General features: G+C 43.7%; 1 protein-coding gene across 1 annotated transcript; it reads right to left on the reverse strand.

Moving 5' to 3' along the window:
• Window positions 1-7,671: 7,671 nt before the first annotated feature.
• LOC120929560 (protein S100-B-like) lies at window positions 7,672-26,992 on the reverse strand. The gene is made up of 3 exons (XM_040341147.1): window positions 26,800-26,992; window positions 19,087-19,222; window positions 7,672-10,099 (listed from the first exon to the last, which is right to left on the reverse strand). The coding sequence occupies exons 1-3, from the start codon at window positions 26,847-26,849 to the stop codon at window positions 9,956-9,958; spliced, it is 330 nt and encodes a 109-aa protein (XP_040197081.1). The 5' UTR covers window positions 26,850-26,992; the 3' UTR covers window positions 7,672-9,955.
• Window positions 26,993-27,174: the final 182 nt, after the last annotated feature.

The following is a 27,174-nucleotide window of genomic DNA, read 5'->3' on the forward strand; positions in this document are numbered from 1 at the left end:
AGCGAAGAACAGAGTATTAGGGTCAGAAAGTGCGATAATGAGGGGGGGTGGCAGCAGTGAAAAAAAGACTATGGGATAGAAGAGGGGAAGTAGGGGTGTAGGAGGTTAAGGGATAATACTTTATACTGTATATACAGCATGCTCTGTTTCATAGTGCAGTAAATGGTAATTATGCTTGAATAAAATAAGAAAAAGGAGGCTTGGGGTGGACTTTAATGGTACCGTATGACAACGGAAGATAACAGTCTCAGATAAAAGTTTTTTTATAGATTTTATTACAAAAATATGTATAAAAATACAAATATATTTAAAACCAAACATGATAATCAAAAAAACATTGGCCCGGATTCACGTAGCACTTACGCCGACATATCTCGAGATACGCAGCGTAAGTGCACAAATGCGCCGTCGTATCTATGCGCCTGACTCTGAAAGCAAGATACGCCTGAAAATAGGCTTCACCTGACCGACGTAAGTTTCCTACGCCGTCGTATCGTGGGCGCATATTTACTCTGGCCGCAAGGGGCGCTCCCATTGATTTACGATTCGAATATGCAAATGAGTGAGATACGCCGATTCACGAACGTAGTTGCGCCCGGCGCATAATATATGCGGTTTGCGTAAGGCTTACGTCCGGCATATAGTTATTCCCCATCTATGAGGCGCAACTCAAGCAAAGGTATGGACCAGGGAACAGCTGTCGTATTTTACGTCGTTTACGTAGTAGTACGTGAATAGGGCTGGGCGTAGGTTACGTTCACGTCGTAGGCATTGATCCATCGTATCTTATGGAGTAGTTTCGACGTGTTTCTGCGCATGCGCACGGGGTTGCGTCCACGGGACGGCGCGAATGCGCCCTTCCCTCATATGATGCTCGGCCCATCATTTACATGGGGTCACGCCTCATTAGCATGGCTCACGCCCACTGCCACTTACGACGAGTTACGCCGAGGAACCCAGCATAGATTAGGGAGCAAGTGCTTTGTGAATACATTTTATTCAGTCAGTCAGATCAGTCAGTCAGTGTCAGCGGTGGAGTAGGGCGCTTCGGACCTTCCGCTTACGAGCCTGCTTCCACCCAGACCTGGCAGTCAGAGACCAGGCAGCTGCTAGGCTAGACGCTCCATGAAACAAGCTCCCTGGAACCTGGAATCAGCATCTCGCTCTCCACAAGGACTTCTCTCCTCCGCAGGTAAGACCCTGCCTCTCAGGGCCTGATATCCTGGGGATCCTCTGACGGCCGTCCTTATCAGGGCAGCCGTCACACAGACCCCACACTGCGGCTTTCTAGACTACTTTTCGCCGGCATCTATCGCCCGCACGGCCACCCGCTTTCTGGTGGTCCCAAATCACCCCCCCTGGGTGTATTTCCGGCGTTTTTGGGTGTTTTTTTCACCCCCGCGCCAGCCTGCTTCATCTCGCGGCCGCCGCACCTTAGGAAAGTCCGCGGCTTCAGCCGCGGCCTACCGGCGCACCGCTTGTTTTTACCTTACCCTTAATTCCTAAGCACAGTTTGCTTTGGCTATTCACCCCCACATCCCCAGAGGCCCCCTGTTCAGCAACTTTATCGGTAAATAGCTTTTTTACCACGCTGACAGCCCCCCCCCAGCCCGGGTCCTGTGCTTTGCCTGGCAGCCATTATTTTGGTACACCCCAGCAGCAGTGACACCCAGCATCCCCCCCCCCTTTTTTTTCCCCTCCACAAGCCGTTAGTTTTTTGATCCAGGGTTTTGTGCCGATCGCCGTCAGGGATCAGGAAGGAATTTTTTTTCCCTGCCGCAGCACATTGGCCAGCTTGCCCAGGGTTTTTTTTGCCTTCCTCTGGACCAAAAACCAAATCCCAATCCCCTAGAGCTAGGATTCTCGAATCCTCTCTCACCCTACGCCCGCACCCCAGCCCTTGGTGACTGGCAGCAATGGTTAAGTTGCGTTACTCTCCAGAAACCATTTGGGGTCTGAGACAATTCGCTACTACATTGCCTGCCGCCACCACAATAGCTTTAAAATCAGATCAACTTTTGAGGTTCGATCATCGATCGATCATCAAATATTTCAATCATTCAACACAGCTCAAGCACATATCATGTGCTTTGCTTAACACTAGATCAGCAGTTAAACACCGATCAGAAATCCATGATTTCTTACTTCAATACGATCTAGACTGCCTCTTTATTACGGAAAGTTGGCTGTCGGACGATTGCAACACCATTCTCGGAGAACTGGTGCCAGCAAACTATCGCATCTTAACGGAAAATAGAATAGGGCAAAGGGGAGGAGGACTGGCGGTGATTCATAAGTCGCATATTGCAATCATTAAACCGGTCCTCCAAAATCCTCTACCTTTTATGGAAACCCTTACGCTTCAACTTCAAGCTCACTCTCAGGAGACTGTTCATATTCTCCTCTGCTATAGGCCCCCTGGGCCAAAATCGCAGTTGAGATCAGCATTAACGGAGTTCATTTCCACCTACACCCTTAGCGGTAAGCACCTTTTGCTGCTCGGGGATTTTAATTTGTGGGCTAACTCCTCACAGGATCCCATCGCGGATGCCTGCATCAACCACCTGGAAGGATTTGGACTTCAACAACTTATACACGGACCAACGCATGTTTCAGGTCACACACTCGACCTAATTTTCAGACAAAATCTGAAAATTAACATTGTGGGAAATGAACCTTTGCCATGGACAGACCACCATGCAATTAGCTTCATAATCCCCAGAACTCCATTAGTCAGGAAAGTACCAAAGCCGGTGACAATACACTGGGCTAGATCTCAGAGGAAGCTCCACTCGGAACTCTTCAGATCTACCCTGGGAAACCGAATTGGGGCTATTCCTCCTCAATTAGCAGCCTCAGATACTTTGGATGCCATTAATGCAGCTCTGCTACAGTCAGCCGACTTAGCAGCACCAAAGCGCAAACTCCGCAGCCGGGAAAAAAAGTCCAGCTGGTTCAATAACCAACTGTCGCTATTGAAGCAAGAGCGCAGGAGAGCGGAAGCCTCCTGGAAAAGAAGTCCGTCAGAAGACCATCTCAACATCTACAAAGCAGTAACTACGCGCTACCACAAGGAAATTTTCAAAGCCAAAAAACTTCACTTCTCCAGGGTGATTAACAGCGCAATGAATCGCCCTCGCGAACTCTTCAGGATGGTCACCCAGACCATGAATCCGGGATGTCTAGAAGTCCCCACTTCAGACACCCAAGAGTTCTGCAATGAACTATCGGATTTCTTCATCGACAAAATCGAGAAAATTCGGGTAAGTATTCGGCAAAACAATTCTCCACTCAGCCCCGTCTTCAATCAAAACAACGACGGAACGCCTCTACAATCAACTAAGTTCACTTTGGAACCCATCTCCATCGATACAACAAAAAAATTTATTGGCCTGCTGCGCAACAGCACAGCACCGAATGACATCATTCCCACCAATCTGCTGAAGGAATGTGCCGACATCCTGGCGCCTCCGATCACGCAGCTTATAAATCAGTCATTTAAGGAAGGCATAGTGCCTTCCCTGCTGAAAGAGGGCACAATCCTGCCGATCTTGAAAAAACCTAATTTGGATCCTATGGACCCAACTCACCGCCGTCCCATAACAGGTCTAAATGCTCTGTCCAAGATAATGGAGAAAGTGGTGGGAAATCAGCTGCAACAGCATCTGGACACCCACAACCTACTCGATCCATTTCAATCCGGGTTCCGTCCCGGACACGGGACAGAAACGGCCTTACTGAAAATATGGGACGATGCGCTTGAGGCCGCAGACGAAGGAGAATCATGTCTCCTGGTTCTGCTGGACCTAAGCGCTGCTTTTGACACAGTAGACCACAAATTGCTACTGAGACGACTAACAGAAGTCGCCGGAGTCTCAGAAGATGCCTTACCATGGTTCTCCTCGTTTCTTGGAAACCGATCACAAACAGTGAAACTGGGATCCTTCACATCTGAAAAACGCACGGTGACATGTGGGGTCCCCCAAGGATCCCCCTTGTCTCCAGTGCTGTTTAATATCTATCTTCGTCCTCTCTTTGATATTATCAGTAGCCATGAACTACTTTATCACTCTTATGCAGACGACACGCAGTTGTATTTTCGCATCTGCCACAAAAAGGATCATCATCTAAGATTAGAGAAATGTCTCTCTTCAATAGAAAACTGGATGTCTAAGAGTTATCTCAAACTCAATAATGCTAAAACAGAACTCTTTATCTTTGATGCCAGGCGGAAGAAACCACCGACAACAAACTGGACACCATCTCCCATTCTGGGACAAATCATCGCACCTAGCTCCAAAGTCAAGAGTCTGGGAGTCACGTTTGACACCTTCATGACAATGGACGCACAAATAGGGTCCGTAGTCAGCGGGGCGCACCATTTGATGCGCCTACTACGCAGACTGATTCCATTTATTCCTAAAGAAGACGTAGCAGTCGTGGTGGGAACAATCGTGAATTCCAGACTGGACTATGCAAATGCCCTTTACCTCGGGCTACCCAAGTACCAAATCGCTCGTCTCCAAGTCGTACAGAATACGGCCGCCAGACTGGTGACTGGGAAAAAATCTTGGGAATCAATCTCACCTTCACTGAGAACCCTTCACTGGCTGCCAGTGAAAGACAGAATTGCATTCAAAGCACTCTGCCTGACACATAAGTGCATCCATGGGAAGGCTCCTAGATATCTATGCGACAAGATCAAACTGCACAATTGCAGTCGCATTTTGCGTTCCACCGACCAAAATCTGGTCAAGGTTCCTATAACCAAATACAAGTCCAAAGGAGAAAGAAGGTTTGCTTTCCAGGGCCCCAGGCTTTGGAATGCCTTACCAACCAGCATTCGGTTGGAGCAAAACCACCTGTCTTTCAGAAGGCAGATCAAAACCCTGCTTTTTTGAAAGGCATGAGACTTAATCAACAAGCGCCCAGAGGCGATTCAGTTCGCATGTGCCGCGCTATATAAATTTTTCATTCATTCATTCATTCAATACTGTGCTCGCCACTCTGCGCTACGTCGTTGTAGCGTATATTTGATACGCTACGCCGGCATAACTATGTGCCAAGGTATGTGAATCCGGGCCATTGGCTCTACAGTCACACAAATGTGACGTCTTGGAACAGTACTACCATCTGTGTATTGCTTGCTCTACATGTTTCGCAGATGAAGTCTACCACTTCTTCAGGAGCTTTATAGTACATATACACATATGCAAAGCTTTATAGGGCGATTATCATATGACTACAAATAAAGAAAGACATACATTATTTATATAATTCAGATAAAATTACATGTAAAATAAATGTATATTATACATCTGCTATGGAGATTCATTGGGTGGATCATCTTACCAAAAAATGCAGCCATGCCTTTTTCCTATTTCGCTTCATATTTTTGGGATGAAGGTACCATTGTAATTTCAAACCCTAATGTGGCACTCTCTTTAAATTAAGTTTGCTTGAATGCACATTTCACTTGTCAATATGCCACTAGAGTAAATGTTAATATGCTTTTTGTAACCATTTTTTTGCACATGGCACTCAGAAGAAATAAATGATTGTGGATAAACGTTAAAGCAGTGGGTGAGAAAGTGAGATGAAATAGGGTTTATATTAATAAAGAAAATTGTGTAGTTGTGTAGTTTCACATAGGGTGAATTTAGGTCTGCTGATCTCTCTCCTATTGTTTAAAATAAAAGTAGCACCATGGTGCTTGACCTAGCGGCGTACACACGGTCGGAATTTCCGATGGGAGCTTTTCATCGGATATTCCGACCGTGTGGATGCCCCATCGGACTTTATCCATCGTAATTTCTGACGGACTTCGATAGAGAGCAGGTTCTCTATTTTACCGTCGGAAATTCTGACAGAGTTTTGCCCGGTCAAAAGTCCAACCGTGTGTACGCGGCAAAAGGATACATACTCATAAAGCTGAACTCCAGGCAGATATTAAAAATACACTAATGAATGCAGTTATATCGTTTTTTTAAAAAGCATTCAATGTATTTTAAATGCAGCTAGTATACATACTGGAATTTTACTTGATTTTAGCCTATTTCAATTCACTATAGAGCAGCACTCAGATAGTGAGAGTGAGGGGCAGTACATAGGGCCAACCAGTTATTCTGCATTCACATGCTATGACAAGAAAAATGCTCACAGACCTCGTACACACAACCGTTTTCCTCGATAGAATCCACCAAGAAACTTGGTGGGGGAGCTTTTTTGCTGAGGAAAATGGTTGTGTGTATGTTTTTCATCGATAAAACTGTCGAGGAACTCGACGAGGAAAAAAGAGAACAAGTTCTCTTTTTCCTCGACGGGAGTTTCAATTTCCTCGTCGTGTTCCTAGTCGGGCTGGTTTTCAACGAGAAACACGATCGCGTGTATGCTTAGAAACCCCAGCATGCTCAGAATAAAGTATGAGACGGGAGCGCACCTTCGGTAAAAGTAGCGTTTGTAATGGAGATAGCACTTTTGTCACGCTGTAACAGACTGAAAACTTTTACTTAACACGCAGTAACATGAAATTAGCAAAAGCAGCCCCAAGGGTTGTGCCAGTGGAATCGAACTTCCCCTGCTGTTGTATGTGTTGTACGTCACCGCGTTTGAGAACGAGGAGATTTGGTCTTGACAGTGTGTACGCAAAGAAAGCTTATCAAGTTTCTCGACAAGCCTAACAAGGAACTCGTCAAAGAACGATGTGTCTTTTCCGACGAGTTCCTCGGTCATGTGTACGAGGCCTGAGTCTCTTGATGCTACCTCACTGTTCAGTCAGTGGTTGAGAGCAGGAAGGTGTGTAGGCTTTCTTGCTTAACTGCATTGTCTATCTCAGGATTGGATGGAGAGGAATACAAATCCTTTGGCTTGTAAAACAGCTTCCATATATTTATTTTTAAAGGTGTATTTAGCTAATAGCCCAGAGTTCAGTTTTAAGACCAAAACTCCAGCCCCCTTAAACTCACATATAATATATACCAAGAACCTGAGATTTGACAGTCGTCACCTGCCCCAAGCTTTGTCTATATCCTTTTAGTGCTTCTCTTTTCCCGGCTGGCTGTGCTTGCTTAGTAAGCTGCAATAGATATGAATGTGGCCACCTTCTTAGTCGGTAGACTGCTCCATAGACAGCCCCATTGAACTCTACCGTAGCTTACTGCAATGACACATCAAGCAGGAAAAAAAAAAGATATGAAAATATATTAACATACACAGTGGTTAGAACATCTTCGTACAGTATGTCTTCATCTGGGATCCATAATATATAACATAAATGTAGGTGGGTGGTATAGTATACTTTGTACAACAATTAATGTATCCTGTAAGGTGTTTGAAAGTAGAACAATCATTTCCATTCAGATTTACTAACATTTCATCCAAAATTGGTTAGTGTTCTGAGGTCCTTTGCCATAACTTGTCCACAAATTCTTTGTTGTTATTAAAAAAAAAAAAAAAAAAAATTATTTCCCTGGAATAACAGGTAAATCAAATGTTTCCACATAAAAAAAAAGAAAAACCTTGACATCTGATACTGGACTTCTCCGACATATTCCTTGTCCATTAGTGTGTTATGTCCCTTCATTTTCATGTTAAAGTATATGTATTAACAGGTGCTAATACCACAACACTGAATGTGACATATGATAGCTACATATAATAAATCACATTGGCTCATTGGAGAATATTTTTTTTTTTATTGTCATGATAAATGTGAATAATACAAAAGCTTCGAATATGGCAACATAAATAAATATATTTATACAATAATTTTGTGAAGTATTGTTTTGTTTGAGTTGATCTGGAAAATATTTTGTGTGGTATAAGTTAAATTTGTGGTCCAAAGTCCATGAAGCAGGGATATTGAGTCGTCATACATGTCTAGTTCAAATTCACAGTACCTTATTTTGATTTCAGCTGTCATCTAGTGCTGACAGCAAAACTGTGAGGCCATCTTTATGAATTGCGGTGGCCTTTGTCCAGACTTGGTAAGAACAGCATCATGGTTGAGGCTGGCCATACATTAATCTTTTTTTTTTTCATTCAACTAACGAGTTGAATGAAAAAAAAAATGATCCAATTCTGCCATCCACACATTTGAGGTGGATGGGGAAATCACTCCCGGTGTGTTGTTGTGTTCTGATGGCGGGGTGAATTCCTGCTGTCAGAATACAATGTTCAGTGTTGCCGGCTGTGTTATAATTTGGGAAAAACTCCACAGGCTGGTTGGGTAGTCAGCCTGCCCGTACATGGATCGAAATTTGTCCAATCCCTTCAGAACCAGCCAAATTTTGATATATGTATGGCCGTCCTAAGTAAGGGATTGTGTAGATGGCCTTCTAAGGGACCATCTGAGCAATGCATTTATCAGGCTAACAGAATGTTACCACTCCACTTATGGAAGTAGACCCAAACTCAACAAGTGAAGATTTACTATATTATAGGGAACACTTAGAAATGTTAACTGGACCTAGGCAGTACCCTGAAAATGTTCCTTCTGTTTTCAATTCCCCCTGAAAAATAGCAGTGCACTTCCTTATGTGCCTTTGGTTCCGTTGCTGCATATCTGTAGTGTGATTTTTTTCTCTTACAGTAATTTTTACAGAATTGTCCAAGAGAAATAACCATTACTGGTAAAGAGAACAAGTGTAGTTATATTCTCTATTTTTACCTTTAGCAATAAAGACAACAAGAAAATTATATTTTCTCACAAGAGATCAGCATTTTCTGTGCGTCTCTACAGTTGTGATATTTAGATAAGTCAGCTGATCATGAATGAGCATTAGGAGCCATTTGCCCTTGTTCTACCTTGGGGGACACCCAGGATTACAAAATGCCACAGTGCTTACCATAAGAGAGATAGTGAGAGAGAAAAAAAGGAAAACATGGGGGTTGTGAGGTATTGAATCCAGTTGGTGTATAGATAAGGCAAGGATCAAAGTAGAGGATGGGTATGAGATAAAGGGGTGGGCAGGCTGGGAGTTAGGAACAGAGTTTCTGCTTGCAGGGTGAGATTCTATGGTACTGCTGTCTCTCTTCTGTTCTCATAAGAGTTGAAGTGAGATTTGAAGATGAAGGTATCAGTAATGTGTTGTTCCTGTTCTCCTTGGTGGAGCGAAAGCTATAATGTAAGAATGTCCCTGCTTCTGACTCGTTCCATCTGTGAATCTGTGCTTCCTCCACTTCTGCACCTGATGCTTTATTATTCTCCACCAGTCATCAGAACATCAGAATTTAGATGGGTAGCTCTGATGTGCAAAAGCCTAGTCCTGCCTTTTCCAAGATGGCTGCCTCCTCAAAGAGACATGGGCATGCTAAGATTAGGGGAAAGATCCATAGCAGGGAGACCACAAGCAATACTGCTGATTGGTCTGTTGCCATCTGTCTGCCCGTTTGGGCACAGTTACCACAGTTCAGGTCCTCTTTAAAGGGCATGCAGCTGCTTCTCTGCACCTCCTCTATGCTGTTTTGCTGAGAACAGTGTTGTATGCAGCATAAATGTCAGGTTCAATGTGTTCCCAGGACACACAGAAGTTTTTATGATGGATATAAGTATGATCAGGCACATTTAGAACAAGGGTACAAGGGTGACTGAGAAGCATTTGCCATGCATTCACATGTATGTGGAATAAAACAAAACATAAACTGATCATCAAGATTACATTGGGATACAGAGAAAAGATACTGTCAGTGTTTACACCAATTCAACTCAATACAATGACATATCAGTGTTACTGGTCCTGAAATTTTGACAGCCTGGAACTGCCAGCAAATGGGAGCAGCAGCGTGACATAAGAGCAGAGTGCACTACATGAATCCTGTTATATGCCAATATACACACAAAATCACATTCACTTTTAATGTGAACACCAGTTCTTTAAAAAAAATTAAATGAAACTAAAATAGAACTTGACATTCTGTTGCGTGCTGTTGGTGTCATCTTCTGGATTGCGTGTAGTCACTGTACTTCATGGAAGGAGACATGGCAGGCTGAGGTAACCATAGCAACCAGGGCTGTAAATTCACTGAAATCTATCTGCCGGTCCTGGTTTGCATCCAAATCTGAGAAAATTACATCTAGTGTCTTGGTATCATGAATTTTCTGCGGCGATAAACAGTATAAACAAACAATTCTGTTACTCAGATGTCATTACAGCATACAAAGATATGTGAAATAAAATGGATCTATTTACTAATATGAATAGCACAGTGGCTTAGTGGTTAGCACCTATGCCTTGATGCACCAGGCTTGAGTTTGCACATTCTCCCCATGCTTCATGGGTTTCCTCCCCATATTCCAAAGACATTCTGGCTGGTTCCTATGTAAACTCATCCTAGTACATGTGAGATAGGGACCTTAGATTGTAATTTGCCTGAGGGCAAATATTGATGTAGTACAATATGTAGCGCTGTATAAAGTGTCGGAACTATAAAAAATAACTTTTTGGTTAGAAAATTGTAAACTTCCATTCTAATACAGTGCTGACAAAATGTTGACAATTTAACCACTTGACAACTGGGCACTTAAACCCACTTAATAACCAGACCAATTTTCAGCTTTCGGTGCTCTCACATTTTGAATGACAATAACTCAGTCATACAACACTGTAACCAAATGAAATTTTTGTCCTTTTTTCCCCACAAATAGAGCTTTCTTTTGGTGGTATTTGATCACGTCTGCGGTTTTTATTTTTTTCGCTATAAATGAAAAAAGAACGAACATTTTGTAAAAAAATGAATTTTTCTTCATTTCTATTATAAAATTTTGCAAAAAATGAATTTTTCTTCATAAATTTGGCCTAAAATGTATACTGCTACATATCTTTGGTTAAAAAAAAAAAAAAATTGGATATTATTTAGTCTGGGTGAAAGTTATAAGGTCTACAAGCTATGGTACCAATTACTGAAAATTGATCAATTTGATCACATCTGATGTACTGACAGCCTCTCTCATTTCTTGAGACCCTAACATGCCAGAAAAGTACAAATACCCCCTAAATGACCCATTTTTGGAAAGAAGACATTCCAAGGTATTTAGAAAGAGGCATGGTGAGTTTTTTGAAGTTGTCATTTTTTCCCACAATTCTTTGCAAAATCAAGGTTTTTTTTATTTTTATTTTTTTTCCACAAAAGTTTCATATTAGCAGGTTATTTCTCACACACAGCATATGCATACCACAAATTACACCCCAAAACACATTCTGCTATTCCTCCCGAGTATGGCGATACCACATGTGTGAGACTTTTACACAGCGTGGCCACATACAGAGGCCCGACATGCAGGGAGCACCATCAGGCGTTCTGGAGCACCCAGACCAGTTCTGACATTTCTCTCCTACATGTAAAAATCATCATTTATTTGCTAGAAAATTACATAGAACCCCAAAACATTATATATGCTTTTTTAGCAAAGACCCTAGAGAATACAATGGCGGTCGTTGCAACTTTTTATCGCGCATGGTATTTGCACAGCAATTTTTCGAACGCATTTTTTTGGGAAATAAAAAAGTTTTGTGCTTTTTAAAAAAAAAACATTAAAGTTAGCCCAATGTTTTTGCATAATATGAAAGATGATGTTACGCCGAGTAAATAGATACCCAACATGTCACCCTTCAATATTGCACACGCTTGTGGAATGGCGCCAAACTTCGCTACTTAAAAATCCCCATAGGTGACGTTTTAAATGTTTTTACTGGTTACATGTTTTTAGTTACAGAGGAGGTCTGGGGCCAAAATGATTGCTCTCGCTCTAACGTTCGCAGCGATACCCCACATGTGTGGTTTGAACACCGTTTTCATATGTGGGCGGGACTTACGTACACATTCGCTTCTGTATACGAGCACGCGGGAACAGGGGCGCTTTAAATATTTTTTTTTTTTTTTTATTGTTCATTTTACTTTATTTATTTTAGTTTGACACGTTTTTCCCCAAAAATAAATGTTTTGATCACTTTTATTCCAATTACAAGGAATGGAAACATCCCTTGTAATAGGAATATAGCATGACAGGTCCTCTTTACAGTGAGATGTGGGGTCAATAAGACCCCACATCTCACCTCTAGGCTGAGAAGCCTGAAAAAAAACAAGAAAAAAAACGATCCTGGCTTCGATCGCAGCGGTGAGTCAGAAGAAGCACCGGAGGGCGAAGGGAGTGGGGACGTCCCTTTTTGCCTCCCGTAAGAACGATCAAGAGGCGGAACAGCCGCCATGATTGTTCTTATGGTGTAGAGAATCGCCGACTGAAAAAAATGATATCTGAATGATGCCTGTAGCTGCAGGCATCATTTAGATATCCCTGCACAAAGTCAAGGACCTCATATGACGTGGGCGGGAAGTGGTTAAAACACATTTTCTGGGTATTGCAGAGTATTGGCCGGGGTATTGCAAAGTATTGGCCGGGGTATTGCAAAGTATTGGTGCGGGGGTATTGCAGAGTATTGGTGCGGGGGTATTGCAGAGTATTGTGTGGGGGGTATTGCAGAGTATTGTGTGGGGGGTATTGCAGAGTATTGTGTGGGGGGTATTGCAGAGTATTGTGTGGGGGGTATTTCAGAGTATGGTGCGGGGGTATTGCAGAGTATTGTGTGGGGGGTATTGCAGAGTATTGTGCGGGGGGTATTGCAGAGTATTGTGCGGGGGGTATTGCAGAGTATTGTGCGGGGGTACTGCAGAGTATTGCGCGGGGGGTATTGCAGAGTATTGTGCGGGGGTACTGCAGAGTATTGCGCAAGGGGTACTGCAGAGTACTGGCAGGGGGTACTGCAGAGTATTGCGCGGGAGTATTGCAGAGTATTGCGCGGGGGTATTGCAGAGTATTGCGCGGGGGTATTGCAGAGTATCGCGCGGGGGTATTGCAGAGTATCGCGCAAGGGGTACTGCAGAGTATTGCGCGGGGGTATTGCAGAGTATTGCGCGGGGGTATTGCAGAGTATTGGTGCGGGGGTATTGCAGTGTATTGTGTGGGGGGTATTGCAGAGTATTGTGCGGGGGTATTGCAGAGTATTGAGCGGGGGTATTGCAGAGTATTGCGCGGGGGTATTGCAGAGTATTGCGCGGGGGTATTGCAGAGTATTGCGCGGAGGTATTGCAGAGTATTGCGCGGGGGTTTTGCAGAGTATTGCGCGGGGGTATTGCAGAGTATTGCGCAGGGGGTATTGCAGAGTAATTGCGCAGGGAAGGCAGAGCATTGCATAGTATTGCGCAGGGAAGGCAGAGTATTGCAGGGGTTAATGCAGGGATGGCTGAGCAGGGATGGATGGATCTGTGACTGCAATAGTCACAGATCCATCCCACACTGCTGCTGCCATCCGCGCTCTCCTCTCACACTGTACCGATCGGTACAGCGAGAGGAGGGAGGAACCGACGTCATCATATGACGCCGGTTTGTTTACCTGTGATCGCGCCGTCATTGGACGGCGCGATCACATGGTAAAAGACCGCTGTTGTCGGTCAGTTACCGTGATCTGTGTAGCGCCGGGTCTCATAGACCCGGCGCGCACAGAATTTTCTGTGTGCGCGCCCGAGGCGGCGCGCATTACTGCTTCTGCTGGGCGCCGTTTCAGAACGGCGACTCCCAGTTAAGCAACCACCTTGCCGCCGTTTTTGGACGGCGGCTGGTGGTTAACTGGTTAAAGCCCAATTTCAACTTAAATGTTTCCTTTAAACCTTGCAGAAGTTTAGAGACGTTAAATATGTCTATCCTAAAAACCTGTTGTTTTTTCACACCCGGGGAGCTGCAGGAGGCACAAGAAATTCTGGTAGGAGGTTGGTATATTAGTGTTATGGGGCAGATTGAATCAATGTAGAAATCGTTTTAAATTTTTAATTAGGAGTAATCAAGTCCCAATTGTTTCATGTTTTATTTAGAACACCGCTATCACAAAAATATTGCATTCTGATAACTGTAAGTATGGGTAATACATATAATGATATTGCCATTGGTGGGTAAGCAGTTGCAACAACAATAACTTGAAAAAAAGCTTTGAACCATTTGACTAGGTGACCGGTTTAAAGATGAAGTTTAGGTAGGTTTTTCTTGTGCATAGTTACATTAGTCCAGCTTGGACCAATGTAACTATATGCTATACCTGGGAAGCTTAACCACTTCCATACCAGGCACTTACGCACCTTCCCGCCCAAGCCAATTTTCAGCTTTCAGCACTGTCGCACTTTGAATGGCAATTACGCGGTCATGCTACACTGTACCCAAACAAAATTGGCGTCCTTTTTTCCCCACAAATAGAGCTTTCTTTTGGTGGCATTTGATCACCTCTGCGATTATTTATTTATTTTTTTTCAGTTAATTTTTTTGTAAATAAGTAGGTTTTCTCTTTCAATTACGGGCACTGATATGGCGGCACTGATGGGCATCGATGAGATGGCACTGATGGACATCGATGAGGTAGTACTGATGGGCACCGATGAGGTGGCACTGGTATGCGGCACTGATGGGCACTCACAGGCGGCACTGATGGGCACTCATAGGCGGCACTGATGGGCACTCATAGGCGGCACTGATGGGCACTGATGGGTACTTATGGGTGGCACAGATGGGCACTGATAGGTGGGCACTGGGCACGGATGGGCACTGATAGGTAGGCACTGGGCATGGATGGGCACTGTGGGGTGGCACTGATGGACACTGTGGGGTGGCACTGATGGACACTGTGGGGCGGCACTGATGATTGGCATCTTTTTTTTTTTGCCCCCTTTTTTTTGCCCTTCCCTGGTGGTCCAGTGTGGGCTTCCCTGGTGGTCCAGTGTGGCGATCCGAGGGGGGGCTGCGCTGATAAACGATCAGCGCAAACCCCCCCTGTCAGGAGAGCCGCCGATCGGCTCTCCCCTACCCGCGTCTGTCAGACGCGAGTGAGGAAGAGCCATCAACGGCTCTTCCTGTTTACATCGTGATCAGCCGTGATTGGACACGGCTGATCACGTCGTAAAGAGCCTCCGCCGGAGGCTCTTTACCGAGATCGGAGATGCAGGGTGTCAGACTGACACCACGCATCACCGTTCGCCGCGCGCCCCCACGGGCGCGCGCGGCATGAAATCCTGCAGGACGTCCAGTCAGGATTTCAGAACCACTTCCCGGACGTAAATCTCCTATTGACCGGGTGGGAAGTGGTTAAAGTGTTACTCAACCCACAACAGTAAAACCAGTCTGTATATGCAGAATAGCATGCTTGTTATACTCACTGTGGAACTTAAGGGGTTAATCCTCTGCATTGTGTAAAAAGGCTGTTTTATCCTGTATGCGCAGATCCTTCCCCTCCTGCACTGTCTATCTGGGGAAAGCCATCTAACACAGACAAGGTAGCCAACCTGCACATGCTCAGTTGTGTCTTTTATGCTGGGGAGAACATTTACTTGTTCTCAGCGCTAGCCAGGTCACATGATATTGACATCACACATGTGGGCGTGTATACAGGCTGTAGTGGAAATCTCCTTCTATCTGAACTCTCAGCACTGGAGAAACTGTGCAGTTTATCATGTAACTGTGGTACACAGACCATCCAAAAATGTATACAGTGGCAGTATTTTAATGTAAAAAGAAGATTTATAAGCTGTGGGCACTGTGGAGGGACGGATGAACTATTTTCATATTACTGGGTTTAGTAACACTTTAAAGTCTGAATCTGCTTTATTACTGTAATGCATTCTTGCATTAAGGTAAACGACCTTTCACTGTGTGTTCCCTCTCTCCCCATCCAAAACACTTAGCTGACTCCTGTATTGATCTAGTGATGTGCCCAGCCGCAGGTCTTCTCTCCCCATTTCCTGGTCCCACAGGCTTTGCTATGAACAGCGGGAGCCATTGGCTCCTGCTGCTGTCTGTCAAATCCAATAAGCAGAGGGGCAGGGCTGTGGACACAAACAGCCCAGCTTGGGAGCAAGCCTGCATGTCTGCCCCATATCAAGCAGCTTGCTATAGGGGCAGACACATAACAGGAGGAGCCAAGATCCCCAGCAGAGGACTGCAGAAGTGGAGGTTCGAGGCTGCCCTGTGCAATACCATTGCACAGAGCATGTAAGTATACAATGGCCCAGATTCAGGTACTTTTGCGCGATATTTGCGGGGGAGCAGGGCAACGATTTTGCCCTGCGCCCCCGCAAATATTTTGCGCTGCCCTCGATTCACGGAGCAGTAGCTCCGTAAATTGCGAGGGCGCGCCGGCAAAATTGCCCGGCTTAAGCGCGCGCAATGTAAATGATCCCGCCGGGGGCGGGTATCATTTAAATTCGGCGCGCTCCCGCGCCGACGTGCATTGCGGCAAATGACGTCGCAAGGACGTCATTTGCTTCAAAGTGAACGTTAATGGCGTCCAGCGCCATTCACGAATCACTTACGCAAACAACGTGAAATTCAAATTTCACGTCGCGGGAGCGGCTATACTTTAGCATTGGCTGCCCCTACTATTAGAAGGGGCAGCCTTGCGCTAAAGTTGCCGTACGGAAACTCCGTACCTGGCTTGCGCGGGGCCCGCGCAAGTTTGTGAATCAGTTGGTAGTATGCAATTTGCATACTACACGCTGATCACAATGGGAGCGCACCCTAGCGGCCCCCGCAAGAATGCAGCCTAAAATCTGCGAGGCATAAGAGCCTTATGCCGCGCAGATTTTAGGCTGCAGTCGGTGTAATGAGGTTCCTGAATCAGGAGCACTTGTTACACCGGAGCAAGTAAGCAATTGCGCCATGTAACTTATGGTTACACGGGCGCAATTGCTTCTTGAATCTGGGCCAATGTTTATTATTTTAATAAAAAATTTTACTTTACAATCACTTTAAAATTATTATAGCTGGCACTGCTACTATAGTGATTGCAGCTTTACATTTTCTCACATCACTTCACCTTCTCCTCACCTTATCCTATGAAAGAATACTTTGCATTCATTATAAAAAATTTGAAGTTTTGTCTGAATGGCAGAGGACCCAAACTAGAGTGATTTTCAGCTTGCATAGGAATTACCCAGGTACGATGCGTACATACTTACATTGATCCAAGCTGGACCAATGTAGCAATGCAAAAAAGGAAGGCCTAAACTTCAGCCTAACACACGATCGGACATTCCAACAACAAAACCGTGGATTTTTTTTCCGTCACACAAATGTTGTCGAAAATTCCGATCGCCAAGAACGTGGTGACGTACAATACTACAACGAGCCGAGAAAGTTAAATGATTCCGAGCATGCGTCGAATTGATTCCGAGCACGCGTAGAATTTATGTGCGTCGGAATTGGATACACATGATCGGAATTTATGACAACAACTTTTTTTGTTGGAAAAATTGAGAACCAACTCTCAAACATTTGTTGTGGGAAATTCCGACAGCAAATGTCCGATGGAGCATACACACAGTCGGAATATCCGACCAAAAGCTCACATCGAACATTTGTACGTGGCATAAGGCTACATTTACACCAGCAATTTAGACTTGCAGCAGCAGAAATCAGAGATCCCTGCTGTGGCTTTGAGTGGCTAGGAGCGGCCGCCGACTCCGTTCACTAAAATGACATGTCACTGGCAGCCACGGCTATTCATTACTCCCTGCACAGCCAGCGATTACCTGCAGGGATTGCTGCTGGATGCATCTCTGATTCCTGCTGCTATAATTTGCACTGTCCTAAATCACTGGTGTGAATGTAGCCTTAAAGTGGAGTTCCACCCAGGAAAAAAAAATTAGCCAAAAAATCCAAAAAAAAAAAAGAAATCGGGGAAAGAAAAATGTATACTCACCTAAAATGCCTGTTGCTATGCGTAAGTCAGTAATCTGCCTCTTTCGTAGCCGTGGTCTATCTTCTTCTAGTGAATGGGGCGTGCTGCTTTCTGGGAACTGTGTTTGTTCCCAGACAGCAGCCGCCCATTCACAAGTCCGCGCGAGACTCGAGCATGCGCAGTCGGAAACGGGCAGTGAAGCCGTAAGGCTTCACTGCCTGTTTCCCTTAGTGTGAATAGCGGCACAGGACCAGCACTGATCGAGGGATCGGCATCGGGGGGGGGGGGCCATCAGCGCAGGCAAGTAGGACAGGTAAGTGTCCTTATTAAAAGTCAGCAACTACATGTAAATGATATGTAATGACTGCATTTCTAATCAGATACTCTGAGTGTTCTACACGAAGGGCCTTGTCACGCGGGCATTCCGATCAGGTCGTCCTGTCAGTTTTTCAAGTGGACCTGATCAGAAGGTCCATGGAGCCCTATGGACAGGCGGAATTGTCCAATTAACACCAGATCCATTCAGGTCCAGAAAAAAAAAGAAAGAAAAAGACTGCACCCTTTTCTGTTTTTGCAGACCGGATCAGAGGTAGCCCAATGTAAACGCACAGCGAAGTCTGTTTACAATTGGCTGCTCATAAAGCTAGCACAGGTCTGCCTGCATCCAACAGACAGAAATTGAACGCCATGGATATAAAAAAAAAGTCACATCCACCCTGTTTGGCAGGGGATCATCTGCCCCATGTAAAAAGAAGCCTTATACCAGTGGTCATCAACCCTGTCCTCAGGGCCCACTAACAGGGTTGATGACCACTTATACCATTCGGAAAATACAGAAAGTGACCTTATGCTGCACAGAAATAAAAGGATTTGTAAAGGAAAAAAAAAATTTCCCTAAAATTAATGTCTGCAAGGTAGACAGACAGAATAGTGTAATGATTCTGTTAAAAAACGAGTAAATACCTATTAAATTCCTTCATCTATATCACCTCCAGCGTTCTAGTTTCTGTTCTCTCATTCACTTCCTGGTTTGCATCGCTCGTTCATGTAAGAACTACATTTCCCAGTATGCATTGCGGCACGCCCAGTAATTCACACCTCCTTGAAGTCTCTAACATGTAGAGAGCGTCCTGCCGCACAGATGTAGTTCCCAGGAGGGGGTGAGCACGTCACTCACCACCGCAGTAAAGCCTCCCATCACGGTGGTCAGTAATAATCAGACAAGCAGGAAGTGAACAGAACAGAGAAGAAATAGGGCAACTTCTGAGCAAAAATGAACAATGAGGAAGTGAAAAGAGGAATGTCTGCGGGTAAAGGATGCTTATTATGAAAAAAAAAAAAAACAATTCTTTTACAACCCCTTGAATCTACTCACCTTGACAAATGAGGACATCTGTGAGTTAATTAACTCTTTCAGATCTTTTTTCTTCAGTTTACAGTCTTTTCCAGAATAAGAATGGAAGACCTGAATGATATTCACCATTGATCTTTCTAGTTCTGTTAGCTCTTGTCTGCAAGATACAAAATATCTTTAAATTGTAACTATGACCAATAAAAGGTGACATATAAAACACATACGGTATATAACACAGTCTGTCACTTGTATTAACACAGCAGTCTTCGTTTTTATGAGTCCTCCTATAACATAGGTTATTACCTGGTGATCCGGCCAGTAGGTCTGGTATTGTTCAAGTTTCTTTAATCACTTGCCTTCCAGAAGATTTACCCCCCTTCATGACCAGGCTGTTTTTTTGCGATACGGCACTGCGTTACTTGAAGGCTGGGTTCACACATGTTCGGGCGCGGGTTCGTACCTGGGGTCTGGTGCGTGTCTGTTCACCGGTTCAGGTGCGACTCAGGTCCACGTTTTCCCTGAATTCACACTTGAACCGGACTCAAACACGCACGGGACCCTTTTTTTTATCCGGACCGCGGCCGCCCCAGACATGTGTGAAGACATGTGTGAACCGGCTCCATTGAGAGCCAGTCACACTCACGTGTCATGGGAATTGGATGTGGAGAAACCATCCAATTTGCATATGTGTGAACCCAGTCTGACTGGCAATTGCACGATTGTGCGACGCTGTACCCAAATAAAATTGGTGTTCTTTTTTCCCCAAAAATAAAGCTTTCTGTCACTTCACTGTCACTGTACTAATGTCTCTGACTGGGAAGGGGTTATCAAGTCCACGGTACATGCCACTGGGTACCCGCTCTGTGTGATCACAGTGGGAGTGGGCCAGTGGCAGCAAGCGTGCACACCCCAGACCCGAAAGTGTCAGATCACGTACTAGGTACGTGATCTGGTGCAGAGCGACTGCCCTACCGCAGAATATTGATGGTGGGCGGTTGTGAAGTGGTTACCAGACCAAGCTGTCCAGGCAAAGTGGCAGTTAGAGGGTTGAGACAAACCATTTAAAACTGACGGGGGTACTTACAAAGGTTATGTTTGTAAACAACTTCTGCAATGCCACTTTAAAGGAGTTGTAAAGGAAAAAAAAAATTCCCTAAATAGCTTCCTTTACCTTAGTGCAGTCCTCCTTCACTTACCTCATCCTTCCATTTTGCTTTTAAATGTCCGTATTTCTTCTGAGAAATCCTCACTTCCTGTTCTTCTCTCTGTAACTCCACACTGTAATGCAACACTTTCTCCCTGGTGTGGAGAAAGCCTCTTGAGGGGGGAGGGGGCGAGCAGGAGGGTGAGGGTTTCTCAGAAGAAATAAGGACATTTAAAAGCAAAATCCAAGGATGAGGTAAGTGAAGGAGGACTGCACTAAGGTAAAGGAAGCTATTTAGGGATTTTTTTTTTTTACCATTACAACCCCTTTAACCTTGCAGTTATTATAATTAAAATGTCAAAGTAATAATAACAAACAATTTTGTATATGTGCTGAAATATGTCTCCACACAAACAACATCAATATTTGGATAAAAAGTGTAGTGTTACTCCTTATGTAAAAACTATATAAAAATAAACCATTCCAAGATTTATTTGAAATGTCAATGCATGTGTGTCGTTATTGTGACCAGAACCTCAGTGCTGTAAATCCACCAGATGACTACGATAATCTCTTAAATGTTTTAATATCTACTAAATGACCTTACCAAAAAATAATTAATAAATGTGCGCAAAAATGCCCCAAAGCCCTAACAAACACAACTGAATTATTTTAAAGTGATATCTCAATCACAGGTGCTAATTACGGTACTTCCGTTTCAATAGTGACCATCATCATACAATAAAATTATCCAACAGTCCACATAACAATAAATACGATGAAAGTGATTTTGAGTCCACAGTCCCAGTGCTGCAAGCTTTAAATTGCATGCCAATGTGATGCAATAGTTAAACACAGTACATAAAGTTCACTTCTGATATTCAAATGTTGCTCAAGTTTTACTATTTCACCATTTCATGCAGTGTGTCACACGACCTCCACCCCTTGCAGTGTGTCTGCTCACCTATACATGCATGCACAGTAGGTCAAACAGTGCTTGTTTCTTAACTAAAGGACTGCTCCTTCTGTTTGCATACACAAATGCTGTCCAAAATGGGTAATGTGTCCCTTTAAGGGTACATTTCCCCCTCGAAATGTGGCATTGGTTCATAAAAAAGAAAACTACTTATAGTGTATATCCAGTATATATAGTATTAATACTGCATGAAAAAAAACTCAAGTTAAAATAAAACACCCAGAGATTGTATAAAGCATGTAAGTATATCAACATAAGCACTTCTTGGCTGTGACCAGAAGTGACATCACCAGGCTCCACCCAACATGTTACATCACAGCCCACGTGACTTCCTCAGGGATACCTAAGGTGTGTGATAGGACATGGGAGCGGATGTGTTCGGTGGGTGAAGTTTTTTTTTTCATGCGGGTTGGCAGCCTGCATTCATCGTGACTTTTTTTTTTTTAATAAAGGACATGTAAAAAACTGTGTGTGCTATGTTTACCCTACTCATTCACATGGGGGGGGGGGGGGGGCAGGATCTGGGGACTTCCAGATTCTCATAAGCCCCACCTGCAGATCTCCACAACCACTGCAAGCCCCACCTGCAGATCCCCCAAAGCCCCCCCATGTTACAGGCATGTGGCCTGGTATGGTTCAATTGTCCCCCTCTTTCCTGGCCTGCCAGGCTACACACATGGATAAGGATATGGAGTGGACTTTTGGGGACCCTACTCCATTTTTTTTTACTTTTTGTCATTTGGCTCCCCTTAAAATCCATACCGGACCCGAAGGGCCTGGTGAGAATTGGGGAGACCCCCAAACTCTTTTTAAAAAAAAAGTTTTGTACTGGCATTGGTTTTATTTACCTTCTGCTGACAGCATGAAATCCCGCTACCAGAAGATGAGTTGTCGTTGTTAACCACTTAAGCCCCGGACCAATATGCAGCCTAAAGACCCAAGGTGTTTTTACAGTTCGGGACTGCGTCGCTTTAACAGACAATTGCGCGGTCGTGCGACGTGGCTCCCAAACAAAATTGGCGTCCTTTTTTCCCCACAAATAGAGCTTTCTTTTGGTGGTATTTGATCACATCTGCGGTTTTTAGTTTTTGCGCTATAAACAAAAATAGAGCGACAATTTTGAAAAAAAAGCAATATTTTTTACTTTTTGCTGTAATAAATATCCCCCAAAAACATATATAAAAACATTTTTTTTCCTCAGTTTAGGCCGATACGTATTCTTCTACCTATTTTTAGTAAAAAAAATCGCAATAAGCGTTTATCGATTGGTTTGCGCAAAATTTATAGTGTTTACAAAATAGGGGATAGTTTTATTGCATTTTTTTTTTTTTTTTTTTTTTTACTACTAATGGCGGCGATCAGCAATTTTTTTCGTGACTGCGACATTATGGCGGACACTTCGGACAATTTTGACACATTTTTGGGACCATTGTCATTTTCACAGCAAAAAATGCATTTAAATTGCATTCTTTATTGTGAAAATGACAGTTGCAGTTTGGGAGTTAACCACAGGTGGCGCTGTAGGAGTTAGGGTGCACCTAGTATGTGTTTACAACTGTTTGGGGGTGTGGCTGTAGGAATGACATCATCGATCGTGTCTTCCCTATAAAGGGAATGACGCGATCGATGCGCCGCCACAGTGAAGGACGGGGAAGCCGTGTTTACACACGGCTCTCCCCGTTCTTCAGCTCCGGGGAGCGATCGCGACGGAGCGGCTATAAACCAATAGCCGCGCCGTGGTCCCGGATCGCTCCCCGAGCGGACCCGACCTCCGCATGTAGCGGGGGGGGTCCCGATCGGACCCCCCACCCGCTAATAGGCGAGGACGTACGTGTACGCCCATGTGCCTGTACGTGCCATATTGTGGACGTACATATACATGCGGGGGTCGGGAACTGGTTAAAGGAGTTGTAAACAAAAAAAAATGTCACCTTAATGCAATCTATGCCCCCCCGAGCCGCCGTTTTGCTTACCTGACCCCTCGAAAGTCCTGCGCTCGGTCCCGAGATCCTCTTCGCCGCTCAGCCTGGCTGCTGATTGGCTAGAGCCGATGGACTGAGAGCAGCGCAGCCATTTGCTGGTGCTGCTGTCAATCACATCCAGTGACGCGGCGCGCCGAGGGGCGGGGCCGAGTGATACCGTGAGCAGCTATGGCCGCTCGCTGTATCACGGGAGAGCGCCCGCATGGACTCACCACCATGCGAGCTCTCTTGCATGAATGTGGTGAGTTCTTTCTGGGAGGACCAGAGACAGCCGCCGAGGGACCCCCAAAGATGTGGATCGGGGCCAGTCTGTGCAAAACGAACTGCACAGTGGAGGTAAGTATAACATGTTTGTTATTTTAAAGAAAAAAAATTCCTATAGTGACCCTTTAAGGACACCGCGACCACCCGCTCCTTAAAGCGGAGATCAACGCAAAAAGTGAACCTCCGCTTTTCGGAACCCTCCCCTCCTCCGGTGTCACATTTTGCACCTTTCAGGGGGGTGCAGATACCTGTGTAATACAGATATTTGCACCCACTCCCGCGGGAGTCACGCCCCTTCACATCACCCCCCTGATGTTTTCTGGGAAACACACTGGTCACAGAAAACAACGGGGACCAGTGAGGATGCGCCATGCTACTTGCGCATTCGCAGTAAGGAACCGGGTAGTAAAGCCGCAACGTTTCACTTCCTGATTCCCTCACGAGGATGGCGGCAGGGGCAGCCGTGAGACAAGCAATTGCTCGGCCTCGGCTACCAACATCGCGGACTCGCTGGACAGGTAAGTGTCCATTTTTTTTAAAGTCAGCAGCTGCAGTATTTGTAGCTGCTGGCTTTTAAAAAAAAACTAAAAAATTGTGTGGACCTCCAATTTAACAACTGTCTCATCTCAATGAATCTGAATGAAATGAAATTAACAAAAGCATTTGTTAAATTTGTTTCAACTTTTTTATTCATTCGTTACTATGCCCGTTCGGAAATTCGGATACATTACAGAATCTCAGAAAATTTTATTTTGAACGAGAAACTATTGTAAACGAACCGACTCGCACATGTCTAATGATGTCAGAATGCTTGCAACTACTAAAGCACCTAGTGAAGAGGATGTGGTTGCATAACATGGAGAGAACTTGTAGGAGTGGTGAATTAGGTAAGTTAAAGGGTCACTAAAGGAATTTTTATTTTATTTTTTGCTGAAATGACTGTTTACAGGGTATAGAGACATAAAAGTTAACTGATTCCTTTTAAAAATGATTACAAATAGATAAAAAATCAATCATATAATGTGCCTGCAGTTTAGTTTCACTTTTAAACTGTTTTCATGTTCCTGTGATCTAGAGAGACACACAGAACAAAAACAAACAAATCCAGGGCAGTGTTTTGTTTTTAAAATGAATCTGATCGGTTCTGTTAAGTTTTAGACACACAGTAATGACAGCTTAGCCCCCATTCACACCTAGGCGTTTTTACGCCTGTAGTGCTACGCCGCTGCCGCCAGAGGGATGAAAACACATGTCCCTCTATGGAGATGGTTCACATCTCCACGCTGGACGCCGGACGCCTGCCGCCTGAAAAAAGGTCCCGGACCTTTTTTTCAGGCGGCTTTCGGCTAGGAGATGGGAACCATCTCCATAGAGGGGGTCAATCTGGGGCACATCTAGGCGGACAATACCGGCGTTTTGTCGCCGCAAATCGCGGTACAAAACGCTGCTCTTTGTACCACGATTTACGGCAACAAAACGCCGCAAATTTGTCTGCCTAGGTGTGAATGGAGCCTTAGACCTACAGTGAAAAGCTCCCAGTACGATGGTTGTAAGGAAAAAGACAACCAGGAAGTGTGGAGATCAGAGCAGAATTACAGCCACTTTAAAGCAAAAATGAACAATAAGGACATGAAACCAGTACTGCAGTAAAGTAAAGGAAGCTATTTAGCTAAAAAAAAAATTCCTTTAGCGATCCTTTTAAAGTCCTTTTTACTGGTACCCTAGGCATAAATAAGCATTTAACACTTGCAAAATGGGGGAGCACCAATGTATCTGAGGATTTCCCTGGACTTCAGCTTTAAGGCAGTCATATTCATTTAAATGGGCTGGTTTTGCATCTTAACATACTTAAAATCTGAAATGACTCAGATTTGACTTTTTTTATTGCAGCACACTACAAAACATAGCACGTGCTTTGTTGTGTGCTGCACTGGAGGTATTTGCTTGCCATTATAACAGTGTAGTAAGGTGTCAAGCAAAAGTCATGGCATTGCAGTAACATACTGTAAAGCACGCATTGTAACTTGTGTTACTGTAACATAGCAACATGAATGAGCCCTAAAATAATACCTGCAATAGAAAAAGTATTGACCTCCCTTCACCCTCGATTCATTTAAGACACAAATGAGTCTATAATAAATTGTTTTCCTGACATTATCCTAGGGATACTTACAACATGCTAATACTTGATAAAGGTGCACTCTGACAATTCAAGGAAAACAATTAAATTACCTATTTGGGTAATTCAATAGTTTCCCAAACTTTAGGGTATAGGGATTTAGATCTGAAAATAAAATGTAAAAAGAAATAAAGTTCTGGTAACCTAAAAGTCAAACTACATTGATGCTACTGCTAGACACAGTTACTAATACAATGAAAGATAAAAGTATTCCTTAATAACACCGTGCTCAGAAAATTATGCACCACCAAGTGCAAAAACCTGCACAAAAAATGCAATAAAATATATGTAATCCTAAAAAAAAAACAATTCAAAATAAATTCAAAATAGTCCCAAAAGCTTTCAACAGTTCCAGGTATCCAATATATGCTGTATATAGATATAGATACCTGGAACTGTTGAAAGCTTTTGGGACTATTTTGAATTTATTTTGAATTGTTGTTTTTTGAGGATTACATATATTTTATTGCATTTTTTGTGCAGGTTTTTGCACTTGGTGGTGCATAATTTTCTGAGCACGGTGTTATTAAGGAATACTTTTATCTTTTATTTTTCACATTGTTATTGAAATATTGGTGTGTTACGCACATTTAAAGCATAATTTATCAGCGCAGTAGTATATGAATTATCATATACAAAATATTCTATCCCAACACACACCTTTTTAAGGTGAACACAAGAACTGCAGCAGATATAACACAATTTAAATTATAAAAATTTGCGCCGGTATCACTACACACAACAGTTACTAATACAGCCTTGTTTGTTCAACTGTCTAAATTATGAGGAGCATTAGTGTGTTTTTTTAATGAACAATGGTTATCTTTTCGTAATAACAATAGAATATTGTTTGGCATTAGGACTGTAAATACATTGGTGACTCCACTTTTAGCTTTAACTATGTCTCCTAAGCAAGTGTAATATATCAATAAATTCTACATTTCCTTTGCTTGGTAATGTATCCATTCCCCAGTGTTTGTGTTCCCATTTACTAAAGCCCTATTGCCTTTGCTGTTTATGAACTAACCGATAAAGAAGAGCTAATGACCAATTACATTCTAATATAGAGAAATACAGGTACAATGAAGGACAACAAAGTAATAATTAAAGCCTATAACATTATTACCTATATAATCACTGTTGTCACCTAGTAGGCGAGTTAAGCAATATACAGTATAAACATAATTACCCATCAGGCAAATTGGCAGGACTGGCATCTTTTGCCTTCACTGTGTCCATGTTCCTGGCAGTTGTGGTAACTGAACTGATCACAATACGATGAGCGTTGTGGTATCCACCTTCTTCCAACCTCTTCCCATAAATCAAAAACCACTTAGTTGCAATTCCTTTCTGCCAATAAATGGGATATTAAGACAGCATAATGGAAAGTTAATGCAAAAACCATTTGGTGCACAGCCTAATGTACTTTCAGCTATAGACGTTTATAGTTGTTGTAGATATCATCACTCAAATGCTGAGCAGTATTACTGGCTATGGTTATTGCTCTCATCGATGTGTACAAAGGAGCTATTTTTTTATTTCCATTTTCAATTGAATCATAGAT

This window comes from Rana temporaria, chromosome 2, assembly GCF_905171775.1.
Source record: "Rana temporaria chromosome 2, aRanTem1.1, whole genome shotgun sequence".
Lineage (NCBI taxonomy): Eukaryota > Metazoa > Chordata > Amphibia > Anura > Ranidae > Rana > Rana temporaria.

Excerpts from the sequence above, each read along its gene's own strand:
- LOC120929560 (XM_040341147.1), bottom strand. The coding sequence starts at position 26,849 with ATGGACACAGTGAAGGCAAAAGATGCCAGTCCTGCCAATTTGCCTGAT. Across the intron at positions 19,223-26,799 it reads CCTGCCAATTTGCCTGATGG|ACAAGAGCTAACAGAACTAG; the intron begins GTAATTATGTTT and ends TGTATCTTGCAG. Across the intron at positions 10,100-19,086 it reads AGATGTCCTCATTTGTCAAG|AAAATTCATGATACCAAGAC; the intron begins GTGAGTAGATTC and ends TTATCGCCGCAG.